Raw genomic sequence first — 13,471 nt, 5'->3', positions numbered from 1 at the left:
AGGGATTTCATCATGAACAGAAACTTACAATGCTGTGTGATCATTGCTTTGCTGGAAGCATCAGGTTGGTGCAAAAGCAACTGCGGTTTAAAAGGTTAAAAATAATTTCCAAAACCACAATTAGTTTTGCACTAATCTACAAGGAGCAGTAGAAGCAAACCAGGGCAATAAGGGAAAAGCTTCTTAAAGGAGTGTTTCAGGAAGATGGGGTAAATTGGGATAAAAGGGAAGGATGTGTTTCCCAGGCAGACAGCAGAATAGGCAAAGGCCTGGGGTGGAAAAGTGCAGAGTCAGAGTCAGTGGAGCTGAAGGGAAACTAGACCAGAAGGCAGAGAGCGGAACCTGAGGGTTGCAAAGGCCTAAATTTCCAATAGGACCCATAGCCCTGGGAGGAGTGCTCCCTGCTTCCCTCTCCAGCCTTGTGTAGCAGAACCAGCCTGCAATCACTTGCTGACAATCGTTCTTGCATAACATGCTCTTCTTCACTCTCAGCTCTCTAACGCAACAGCCTTCTCCCCAAACATACACTGCTTCTTCCTTCCTGGGAACCTTGGGCCAAGCAGCTGCCTGTGTCTGAAATGGTTTCTCCAGTCCCACTCTCCTTTACTAACCCCACTCATTCTTCAGGTCTTAGCTCTGGAAGATTCCCTGAGGCCCTTTGGCAGAGTATGCATATTATATATGGTCTCCTAGCACCTTGACTTCTCCCCGTGGTCTGTGTGGCTTCGTGGTAAGATACGGAGGTGCATAATTATTTGTATCATGCCTGTCTCCCCCAGGAGGCTGCAAGCTCCATGAGCTGTTTTGCTTGCCTCCAAATTCCCAGTGGTGGACCACATATTAGCACCACAATATACATTTATTAAGTTGAATTCATTAGAGTAAATAATATTAAGATGCTAAAATTTTACTTTTCGATCCATTTTATCATGTGACTTTCTTACGTCTCGCATCTGTAAGGAAATAATTTACAGATCCTGTCATTGCATAATAAAGACTCCAAACTTATTTCAAACAGAGTTGAATTATGTAGGAAGAAAGAACAATTTGGTCCACAGAGAGGTTCTTGGTTGATATACACACAACTCATGCCTAGAAAAGGATTTCCTTCTGAATTTTACAACTGGTAAAATGAAGCACTGCTTACCTATCTTTTAATGTTATAAATCTGTAATTAAAAGGCTCTCCCTTTAGGTCTGGAATGCTTTCTCACTAAAGTTATTCTAATGATTAATATTCATTATGACAAAACTAATTTAGCTACAGGTAACCAATCTCATTAGCTGTTTATAAATGTACAGAGCCCAAGATGTACAGGCCCTTTAACATAAAGGCCATATAATAATAGCAAACATTTATTTAGTTGTCACCATGTGTCAACTTTCTGAAATAGTTATCATTATTCTGAGTTTTCAGACACAGAAACTGAGACATATAGGGTTAAGTAACTGGCCTACAGTCAACCAGATAGTAGCTAACAGAACTGGGCTGCAACAACCATATTCTTAAAAACTAAGCTATGAGGGTAAGTGGCCAAGTCACTTATATGCAAATATAGTGATTTTTAAGTCTAGGAATATTCTTACTAACCCTGCATTGAGAGACACTTCCACACAAACTAGGGCTTAAAACAATCGGCATGGAACATTTTTTTCTGACAAAAATAATCACATTTTAAAAAACAACTTATTTGATTCACTTTTTCTCTTTGAGTTTCACAAATGAATATTAGTCACTTTTTAAAGTGTATGAAAGTATATTGCTTGGTAATGTGAGGCATTAAACTGCTTTTCTGAATATGGTTATTTTAGGAAGCTGTTACATTTAATTTCAGAAGCCAATTCCTTCTAATTGGAAACTAATCTAATGTAATCAAATACTATATACTGAACTTCTTATCATGGAGTTGCCTTTCCGCATCAAGCAGTTCGCTGAATCTTCCCATGCTGTTTCAGTTTTTAACCTCTACTTTCCACCCTTGGGAGTGATTTTTCAGTATAAGTTTCTTGAGAATTATATTTATGACAAGACAGAGTTTTCTGGCCGACCACTGCTGTGAAGACCATTGCGTTAGGTAATCTGTCTGGAATTATTCATGTAGGAATCCTATTTAAGCATTAGGTAACATCCAATTTTTTGCTTCGTCCCCAAGGAAAGGTCCATCGATAAGGCATGTTTCAGAAGCTGTCGCATACACTTACCCTCACTGCAGTTCTGTTCGTCACTTCCATCCTTACAGTCTTCTTCTCCATCACACTGGAATGTGCCGGGGATGCACTGTCCATTTCTGCATTCCACCAGACCCTGGCTGTGACAGGCTAGTAAAAAAGGAAGAATAATTTTCACGTTATTTATCAGTACTTCTTTCAGTCTGCAGAGCAAATACATGGTTCCTGTTTATCTGACATCACCAAGAAATGACGTGTTCTGAATATCTGAATGTGCTGCATAAAGGAATGAATGTGGCATTAATTTTTAAAATTCCAAGTATTTTAAAAATGAAAAGTAGTTTTCTTTCTAGAATTTTCCATGCCTTATTAAATGGCACTTCCTTAAAAATTCACTTTTTCTTGATAACCTCAGGATGGGAGTAGTATTAATGTTGATAGTGATTCTAATAATATAAAAGGCACAATTTATTAAAGGCTTACTATATGGCAATAACTGTGATAGGAGATCTATGTGTCTAATCTCAGATCCTCATAACAAAGTAGATATTATGCAGGCAAAGTAGATATTATCAACCTGGTTTAGAATAAGGAAACTGAAACTTAGGGAGTTTAGTGGCTGTCTCCAAGTCACATGGCTGTTAAAAGGTAGGGCCAGACGTACAGGCAAGTTTCTCTGACTCCTAGTCCCAGCATTTCATTCCGTACAACTCGACCTAGTGAGTCAATGAAATGATACATATAAAAGAACTTGCATAGTACCTAACATACCATAAACACTTTATTTCAAACTTGCTTATGACCTCTGACATTGGAAAGGGATGGTCTGGTGGCCATGAACTTTCCAATTCCCAAATGTTGTCTAACTTCAATCCCTATTGTCTTTCAGAGCAACAAAAACCATGTATCATATGAGTTACTGTTGAACATTAAAGCTCCCAATTCTTGGAATCAAGTCTCAACACCAGAATCATTATACTTGAGCATCATGTCCATGCTTTCCCAAGATCAGTGAAGATACAGTCTGTTCCGCTCCGCTGTGTTACATGAAGCAAGGACTCGGGTGATATTCCAGTTCAAACACCATTTAGGGAAGGGGAAAGCTGGGCATTGCATTTGTTAATTTATATGACATTTCTTATGTCGAAATAGAACCCATGCAACCTGCATTTCTATTTTTGCCTCAAATTATAGGCAAATTAAATATTCGGTCTCTTATATATCAACTTTTTCTATTTTTATTAGACAGTGAAAGATGGCATAAAAATTTTAATTCATTCAAACATGCATAACATGCCTCATAGTAACTCTTTCAGGTCAATTTTACTTTCTTTTAACACCTAGCTGCTTCTATTCAATTATTTGATTATTCCCTACTGACATAATATAATTTCTGGGTGTGGGGTGGGCGGGCAGAATTAATTGCCATACTTGATGTTATTATAATAGCTAGATAGTGTAACAGCTACCTGAATACAATAGACTATATAATAGATTATGCAATACAATAGACTATAATTGTCACCACACTCTTTAAGTCTCTGAACACTGAAATCTCTCTTGTGTCTGGCAAGTCTCTCCATGTTCTCCCACAAAAGGTAGCTGAGAGGCTCCTGCCAGGAAGGTCAACCATTCATATATTATTTGCAAAAGGAAAGCCCCCGGCCTCTGGGAAGAACATCGCCTTTGACAAATTCGGGGATGTAGAAAGAGGAGGTAGGGAGCAATGAGAGAGAAAACAGACACCTGCTTGACCACATTGGCCAAATGAAGCATAGAGTTCTGGTGAGGAAGGTGTGGAAGTCAGATGTATGGTACTGTTATTGTCCTCACACCCCTCAAGTATTATCATTCTAGGTGAGGACTGAAGTATAAGAATCTTTCCCTTTGGATGCTGTTTAGATAGGGAACCTTGAGTATCTTGGTCTAAACAGGCAAGAAATGAAAAACTAAGCAAACTGAAAATCCTCAGAGCACTCACAGCAGTTGACCTCGTCCGACTTATCCGTGCAGTCGTGGTCGCCATCACACACCCACTCCAGGGCGATGCAGCGCCCGTCCCCACAGCGATGCGCCTTTGTGGGATCGCAATCTGGAGGAAAGGAAAAGGCCACGAGGATGGAGAGAACCAGCATGACAAACCCTTAGAACTGTCTGGCTCGTGGTTCCAACTGAAGAGAGTCTGTTCCAATTGTTCCAACACTTTCAATAACTTTTCTATGATGGGTATGGCACAATTCACCTCCCAGCCAAGCCTGTGGCCCACTAGCCACCATCACGATCTGTTTTTCAGATGAAAAACAACTGTCCAGCTTTCGCAGGACCCATGGTGTGTTCTTCTTCTTGCTTTTTTGTGTTGTTTTATTTCTTTATAAAAAATGTGTGATTTTTTACAATGGCTCAAATAAACAGAATTCTGACTTTGATTTCACAAGGTAGGTAGCTGATTTGATGTATTGTGACGGCTTTCTCATGGTTTCTGACCGTTGCCATGCTGAAGCATTCCTCAGATCATACTCCTGATGCTTTCCCAACATTTCTTTCAATATTCTCTAATGCTAAATACTATCCCACATCATTTGCCCCGGGCCCCTTATTACCCTAGCTTCTCCTTTTGTTCATAATACTACAAAGTTCCTATGTCACTCAGTAATAGCTTATCTAAACCTAAACATTCCAAAGTTAATCATAAAGTCAACAAGGTATATAAGCAAGAGGAATTTTGCTGGTTTTATTCACAAGATGGCATTCAGAATTGAAAACAACTCTCTTTCATTTTTTTTTTTTTTTGAAAACAACTCTGTAAAAGGTATGTTCATTCTTTAAAAGATACGGTCAGCTTTTGCACATCAAATAAATATGCTGCCTAACCCTACATGTCACTACTACAGAAGTCATTTCTGTATCATTTGGTGATCAAATAAAGGAAGGGTCTTTGGTGGTATATAACACGGGGATCAAGACACAGACAATATATCTATTATCTTCGCTCAAGAGCTCATGTTTTGCTTAAGAGCTCAAAATCTAACCATGAGCCACTGGAAGAACTAGGAAAGAAACAGAACACTTTCAAGGAGAAAATAATATGAACATATTGACAAACTGTACCTTCCTTTTCACTGCAATTCTTCAGCATATCCTTAGTATGAGTGTTACATTTACACGTAAGACATGGTTAAGACTAGTAATTGAAAAACACCTCCCCATTAAATTTCTGTAAGTTTCAATGAAAAATTTAAGAAAATAATGCCACTTACCACAGTTTTGCTCATCACTCAGGTCCCCACAGTCATCATATCCATCACATACAAGGCTATAATTAAGACACTTGCCTGTGTGACACTGAAAGAGATTCTCACTGCAATCTGAAAATAAGAGAAGTCACTCGTGTGTCATTGGAACAGAACACGGTGTGATAGCAGTACCATATTTAACAAAAGCATATCCATAAAAGGGAAACCATAATGGTAACATGGTCCACATCTATTGTTTCAGGGGAGGAGACTGTGGTGCAGAGAGATCCAATGAATTGTTCAAGGTCACATAACAAGTTACTGCAGAACCATTACAGGGACCCTCTGGCTCCCAAGCCTGAGCTCCTGTCACTCTCTAAGTCTTTACTGAACTTTCACTTAATGTCACCTGAGAGCTCCTTTATAGTCAAATATGAGAAAAGACATTTGCACTTCGTTATAGTTCCTAATGAAGTTCATGTTCATACAGAATCAATGACTTTAACAGATGGTGATTAGTCATTTCCTAAAAATGTTTCCTTTATAATGAAAGTCTACTTTTGTCAATGGTAAGCATGATATAGTAGAGAGGAAAAGTTATTTAGAATTCAGAGTCATTACTTACTTTCACACAAACATTATCACTAAAGTCAATTGAATGTTTCATAAGATGACCCTTAAGTAAGCAAGTATTGCCCTAGATTATGGTGGTAAGATAATGAGTAATATGTAACCTCAGGAAGCTTATAGTTTAATGTTAAAACAGACAACATGCAAGGAAATTTTAATAAGAAGATAGGTATTCTACTTGTGCAAACCAGAACTCCTATCCTGGCTCTGCCATCTACCAGCTGTGGGAATTTGAGTGTATTAGTTAAAATCTATGAGTCTGTGAACGGACTTATGAAATTGGGATAAGATCAGTTACTTAAGAGGGTAGGGGGAAAGAGATTAATAAAATAATGTGTGTAAGATGTCAAGACAATTCAATGGGAAAAGAATACTCTTCAACAAATGATGATGGGACAATTGGATTTCAAATGCGCAAAATTGAACTCTGATCTTTACCTCAAACTATACACAAAAATTATCTCAAAATGGACCAAGTGTAAGAGTCAAAATTATGAAGCTTCTAGAAGAAATTTTAGGAGAAGAAAATCTTTGTGACCTTGGGTTAGGCAAAGTATTTCTAGATATGACAACAAAAGCACAAGCCATAGAAGAAAAAATGGAAGAATAAATGGACCTCATAGAAGAATAAATGGACCTCAAAATTTAAAAATATTTGTGTTTCTAAATATATGTTTAAGAAAATGAAAAGACAAGTTATATACTGGAAAATAATATTTGCAAATCATGGTTCTGATAAAGGATTCATATCTAGAGTATATATATAGTACATATACCAAAAATGGCTATAATAAAAAAGACAGAGAATACCAAATACTGGCAAAATATTAGAAGAACTGAAACTCTCATATATCGCTGGTGGGGATGTAAAATAATAAATGCCACCTTAGAAGGCAGTTTGGCAGTTTCTTATAAAGTTAACTATAATCTGACCATATAATTCATGAATTTTACTCTTATAAATCCACCCAAGAAAAATAAAACATATATTGACATACGTTATGTGAATGTTCATAGTAGTATTATTCATAATAGCCAAAGACTAGAAACAATCTAAACACTCAACAACTGGTGGATAGATAAGCAAAATGTATCATACTCATATAATGGAATACTATTCAGCAATTAAAAATATCAAACCATTGATACATGTGACAGCATAGATGAACCTCAGACACATTATGTTAAGTGAAAGAAACCAGATACAAAGACTATATATTGTGTGACCCACTCATGAAATTCCCATAGGAAGCAAACTTATAGAGACAGAAATCAGAGCAGTGTTTAGCTGGAGAGGTCAAAGCGATTATCTGGGGACTGACTGCAAATATGTGGGAGAGAAATTCTGGGGTAAATGAAAAAAGTTCTAGAAGTGGATTGTGGTGATGGTTGCACAATTATAAATTTACTAAAACTCAATGGTTAAATTTATGATACATAAATTATACATCAATAAAGTTTTAAAAATATTTAAAATTAATATATGTTGCAATGAAACCTGCATTGAATAGAAACTAGATTTCTTAAATGTATTATCTTTTCCCTTTTTAAAGTGAAATAAGTGCAAAAATAGATTCTTAAGTCTGGAGAGGTATCATGAAGGACGGGAAGAATTTCAGTAGTATAGACGGAATGAAAACTTTACCATGTTTCAGGTAGAGGGACTAGCAAGAACAAAGGAAAGAGATGAGAAATGAGGGCACATTTAGGGACCAGTCTACTTGGCTGATGAAGATGAAGAATCCAGTGGTCCAGTCTTCTGAATTCCAGCTGATTGTTTCTCTTCAAGCAGAAGCCTGTATCTCAAACAATGGGCTCTATTCTTCTAAAAAGAACTTACTAAATACTTTTAGAATCACACCATTTTAGAAATGGAATGGGCCTTGGAAATCATCTGCTCAACTCCTTCATTAAGAGTGTCTATATGTATACACACAAACACACATATGCGGACACATATACTCACACTCATGCACATGCAGAAATCTGTGAGTACTTTTTTTAAATTTCCCCCAGGCTGTTTAATTTTCCAATGAGGATGACCATCGTAAGAGAAAATGTAAGAACTAAGAAGAGGTCCTAGTTTTTACCTCGACAGTACTGTTTCCTCCCAGTCAGCAGAGGGCGCTAATTCCCCACCCTGCACCCTACTGCTGCCAGACTACTGCACACGTGCTAGGCTGAGGAGAAACGTTATGATGACATTAGTGCTCTAGCAGGCCAAGCGGAGTTGGGAGTTTGTGCATAAAGACATATACGTTTCCTTGGGGAGTTGTAAAAGATCTTTTTTGATTTTTGTTTTATGTTGTTTGTCTAAATTACTCTTATGGGAAGTTTTGAAGCAGTATACTAGAATCAGCAAAAACCAGGGTTCTCAACTTGATCATTAGTGCAAAAGTATTTGCATTTCCCTGAAAGTGGGGGCAGGGTGGAGGGGTGGCAGATTTTAAGCCATGTGAGTTAATTTTTTTAAGCTGAACACTTCACTTTCTTTCTTTTTTTTTTTTATCGTAGGACTGAGGAATCAATTACTCCTTTCAGAATCTGATTAACCTGAGAACACACCAAAAATTTCCAAAGATTAACGTGTCCTCTGTGAGGCCCATTCTAGGATCCCCAATAATTCATACTAAGACACCTCATTGGAGATATTTTTAAATTAATGCTGTCATTTATTAAATAAGTTCATAAATGACGATGACTCAAGTATTAAAAAAAAATCCTCATTATTCACACAGGTACAGATTCAACTTTTCACTGTTATGGCTTACTTGGTTAGAAGCCATTCTCAGAGGTTAAATATAAAATTAGCTGCTTTGGAAAACAACTTGTTACCTCCCTAAGGTCTGTGTGAGTAGTAAACACACAAAACCTTAACCAGAGGCACTGCACAGCCAGAAATACATAGCAAATAGCAAAGATCACAGTGCCTTCTTTTATTGGGATAAATGTTTATTTGGACTGAAAAGAAATGTTGTCAGCACAATTGGGGCCAACAAATCAAAATTTTCAAAAGCTACTTGCTGTGATTTTCTTGCTCAATACAAGCATAATTTTGTATGACCCAAGGTAGATGTTTTTCTAGATACAGATCTTTTTTTCTTAATGAGACCCTGATACAAAATGTTACTTCTGAAGTTCATGCATGTTAATACATATTTCAGTTTGGCATCTCACACTATTAACTTCTGTCTCTTAAAATTATCATTACATTAAGGGAGAAAACTAAGGAACAGAAAACCTTTCATCAAGGGTTTCACTGAATTTGCTTAGTCTCTATGAGTCTATAAACACAAATGTGTTGCCTCAATTTAAGATTCAGATAGCGATGCTCAATTTCTACCCATAAATCCCCTCATTTTGAGATGACCAGAGAGGTTAAATGGTTTGCCCACGTTTGCCTAGCTCATTAATAGCAGAGTATGAGATGAAGCCAGGCTTCTTGCCTACCTGGGTCCTTTCAACTCAATAGTTGAAAGACTTCTAGCTCTAGAGGAGGATTTCTCTCTCAACTGCAGTACTGTTGACATTTTGGACTGCGTAATTCTTTGTTGTGGAAGGGGCTACCCTGAGTATTGTAGGATGTTTAGCAGCTTCCCTGGCCTCAGTCCACTAAATGCCAGTGGCAGTGCCCCCAATCCCCACAGATGTGACAATCAAAGCTGTCTCCATACATTACAAAATGTCCCTTAGGAGGCAAAATGCCCCCAATTGAGAATCACTGTTCCAGGGTACCCAGACATCACCTCAGTCCAAGGCCTAGCTTTAATCCCATTTTTTCCATTAGCTCTCTCCACACCAACCCAACTCTCTGTGACCCTGCTCTCTTCCTAACTCACAGGACCTACCCCCTGAACTTTTTTGTTTACATCACTCTTCGTTTGCTTTGAGACATCTCTTCTACTATATTTTTCCTAAAATACCACATTCAATAATCTCTATGTATGTTATTTCCCTAATTAGACTAAAAGCTTCACAAAGAAAGAAATCATATCTTAACAGTCTTTATATTTACCAGGTATCTAGAACATGCTTAATACATAGCAGAAATTCAAGAGTATTCAATAGTTTCATTGATTCGGCATGATCAGAGTGCCTCTAAACAGAAGTGAATTTTCCAGACATCTGAAGCTTCTTCCTTCAGTGTAGAATAAACTATTTTTCTTTTTTATTATTTGGATGGAACTATTTCTAGTATTTACTTGCATCCCTGGAAACATTATTTGGGAAACCACCTGAACGAGAAACCCTGCAAGTGAGGCTTTCTGGAAATGCTACTGTTCAACCAGCCTTGACGGCAAGAAAAGCCAGCGGTGGAGAAGTAGCCTGCTTAGCCTCAGAGCGAGGAATTTTTAAAAGAAACGTTCCTTCATTTGTGAAAATCTTTTCCCTGCATCACTAAAATTGTTCCAGGTGATTGGAAATCTGTTCCTTCTACAAATACTTCGGAAGAGACTGATAAACTCAACAAAATTAGTTGGGGGAGAACGTCAGGAAACAGTCTCAGATACCTGGAGTGCTGCCGTAATAGACAATGATCCCCCAAGCATAATAGAGCCTCCAAAATAAACATTTTCCTGTCACATGAATGATCAGAATATAATCATTCACCGAATCTGGATTTTTATGGACAAGAGCAAGTCAAAGGCAGCATAGTTTACAGAAAACAGCATTAGATTTTAACCCATTCAAGACAGTGTTCAAATTTAACGTTTCAAATTCAATTCCAACAAATGTGGCAGAAAGCTCTTAACTTGTTTAAAGCGCAATGCTCAGTGCAACCGAGGAACGTAATGAGGGAGCCAGTGTGGGTCCACCCCTGGGGGCAGAGGCACATGCAGAACTTGAATAATGCCATACCATGGGCCAGACCTGGGAGACAAACAAGAGCTTCCACCACAATTTCCACAAATTGGATATAATTCTATTGAACTAATTTTCAGATACCTAGTCTGTGTTCTTTGCACAATATTTTCTCCTAGGTCCACAGCAATACCCCCAGTGTAAATATATATCCTATAAAAATGTTTCTCGTGTAAAATCATCTGCCATAGGTTTTCCTAAAGAGAGAATTCTACGTTATAAAAACAAAGGTCTTCGTGAAAATGTTTCCGAAAATATAGGTGACATAATTGCAGCTCTACTGGATACTTAGATGTTCTATCTTAAATGTAAAACAGATAAATCCATGAATGAATAAATAAATATATAAATAAAGGTGAGGGCATATATGAGCAAATAATTTTGAGAAACTACCAAGTTAAGCACAATTGTTGTTTTTTCTTTAACTGCAGCATTTCTTAAAACATTTAAGGTACAAATATGTATTGTAACTATCTAAGAACTAGCTCAGAAAGACAGCATTGCTCAAACCATTTTTTCTCTCAAGCATTTTTCATGACTCGAGTACTATGGAACACCGTTTTGGAAAACACTGACCTGAAAGGTTACCATGATATACTGTCTTTTGAAAGTTATGACAAATAAGCATCCTAAGCCTCAGATGGAAGAAAAGTTGGTCCACTTGGCAAACAGACCAGAGGAATCTAAAATGTGGGCCCCAGTCGTGAGCACTTATAAAGCCTTGGCAACTCCTACAGGGAGTACAACACAGCTTTTCCCCCTAGTAACTATTGTTGATCATATAAACATTAAAAAGCAATTACAACACAATTGCATATGGTTCTGTTTTGGATGCAGATCCTATGATGTATTCTTCAGGCTAATTTTTCCTTTGTTTCTGTTACATAAATGCAAAATGACTTGAAATCTGAATATATATTTTTTATGAACTGAATGTTTGTGTCGTCCCAACGTTTGTATGTATGCTAAAGCCTTCACCCCCCCCCCCCACATGACTATATTTGGAGATGGGGCCTGTGATGAGGTGATGCGGGTTGAATGAAGTCACAAGGGTGGGGCCCTACTCCAATAGGGCTAGTTTCCTTATAAGAAGAGCATGAGACACCAAAGCATCTCCCCAACCTCTCTTAATGTCTGTCTCTATCTCTGTATCTCTCTATCTTTCCCTCTCCCTCTTCCTCTTTCACTTTCTCCTTTTCCCTTTTCCCCTTTCTCTTGCCCACTCTCCCTCTCTCCCTCTAAAGAGGTACTGTGACCACAGCTGCCTACAAGCCAGGAAGAGAACTCTCACCCAAAACTGAACCCTGTTGGACGTTGATCTTGGACTTTCCGGCCTCTAGAACTGTGTGAAATAAATTCCTGCTGTTTAAGTCATGAAGTCTATGGTATTTTGTATGGCAGCCCAAGCAGACTAACACGATATCAGACAAACTACTGACCAATTCAGTCAAAACAACTCATCAAATTAATGGTAAATAAATTGAGGGTGTTTAAGGTTGAATCCACTGATCCATGGACTTAAAACAGTTAATGCCATTGACTATCTTCAGGTTTAGAGGAAGCAAAAACAAACAAGAAGCTTTGCAGCTGCTGTGTCATGAATGTTCAGAATCATGAGGGTGAAAAATTTTCCTATTAAAAATGTCCTTTTTCAAAAACTTGACCTTTATACTCATAAAGCTTTAAAAACAAAAACAAAAATCCTTACCCAAACAAAATAAACGAAAAGCCTTCCCCTGATTTTAAGACCTTTTATGCAAAAACACTTCAGTCCTTGATTTGTTCCAATGTGGTATCTAGCTGTTGAGCTCCTAATGAAACTATGCTTTTGAAAGGTGCGCAAACACACTGCTATCACACAGGGGGAAGAGAAACACATTTGCCCACACTAGAAAGGCAAACTGAAAGTAGTCCACGCAAATGCTAATGGTTGTCAGGACTTGACAATGGAATGGCTTTGGTTTCTAGGCCACTGAATAGAATCCCTGGGCACCCAGACGACCCCCAAACCGTCTGTCACATACTGCAATGAGCCTCATCACTCCAGTCGTCACAGTCATTGTAGCCATTACACTGCAGTTTCCTGGGGATGCAGATTCCACTGCCACACAGAAAGCTCTCGCCTCCTCCACAGAACACTGGAAAAAAAAAAAAGACAGAAAAATAATGTCAGAATAAGGGTTCCCCCTCCCTTTTTAAATTAGGAGAAAGAAAAAAAGAAAATCTTCCCTTGTTATTCAACAGATTTGTTCCCAAATTCCCTCAGTTTCATCGCCCCAATTTTTCTTTGGCCCTCTACTACCTTAATTGTGAAAATACTTGGGAATAACACAAAGAATGTTTGCCTGAGAAAAGCAAAAGCAAATTCGCCTGTGGGCTTGCGGAGGGAAAGCCATCCATGTTCGGAGCACAAGAGAGTGGCCTCATCAACTGTACAACTTCTGTGTGGAAAATACCAAATAGGAGTGTTTTTCTTAATAACTGACAATTATTTCAGAGTGAATTGCTATTTATTGAACAAGCATTAAAACAACTTTCCTTTTAAAACACAACTCAATGTTGCACAAAGTTACAGTA

The 13,471-nt window shown here is 37.9% G+C and overlaps 1 protein-coding gene across 4 annotated transcripts in view; it reads right to left on the bottom strand.

The window, feature by feature from the left end:
- Positions 1-13,471, bottom strand: part of CORIN (corin, serine peptidase) — a 204,292-nt gene that overhangs the window by 60,716 nt on the left and 130,105 nt on the right. For all 4 annotated transcript variants that reach the window (XR_013994118.1, XM_081061606.1, XM_081061607.1 and 1 more), the window contains exons 6-9: positions 12,919-13,032; positions 5,426-5,533; positions 4,150-4,260; positions 2,202-2,318 (exon numbers count right to left, since the gene is read on the bottom strand). Coding sequence is in view for 3 of the 4 variants with exons in the window: in XM_081061606.1 (XP_080917732.1) it covers positions 2,202-2,318; positions 4,150-4,260; positions 5,426-5,533; positions 12,919-13,032 (450 nt within the window). In the remaining variant the exon portion in view is untranslated. The remainder of the gene's footprint in view (positions 1-2,201; positions 2,319-4,149; positions 4,261-5,425; positions 5,534-12,918; positions 13,033-13,471) is intronic.

Source organism: Rhinolophus hipposideros, assembly GCF_964194185.1.
Source record: "Rhinolophus hipposideros genome assembly, chromosome: 1".
Classification (NCBI taxonomy): domain Eukaryota; kingdom Metazoa; phylum Chordata; class Mammalia; order Chiroptera; family Rhinolophidae; genus Rhinolophus; species Rhinolophus hipposideros.
This window is presented reverse-complemented; position numbering and strand designations above follow the sequence as displayed.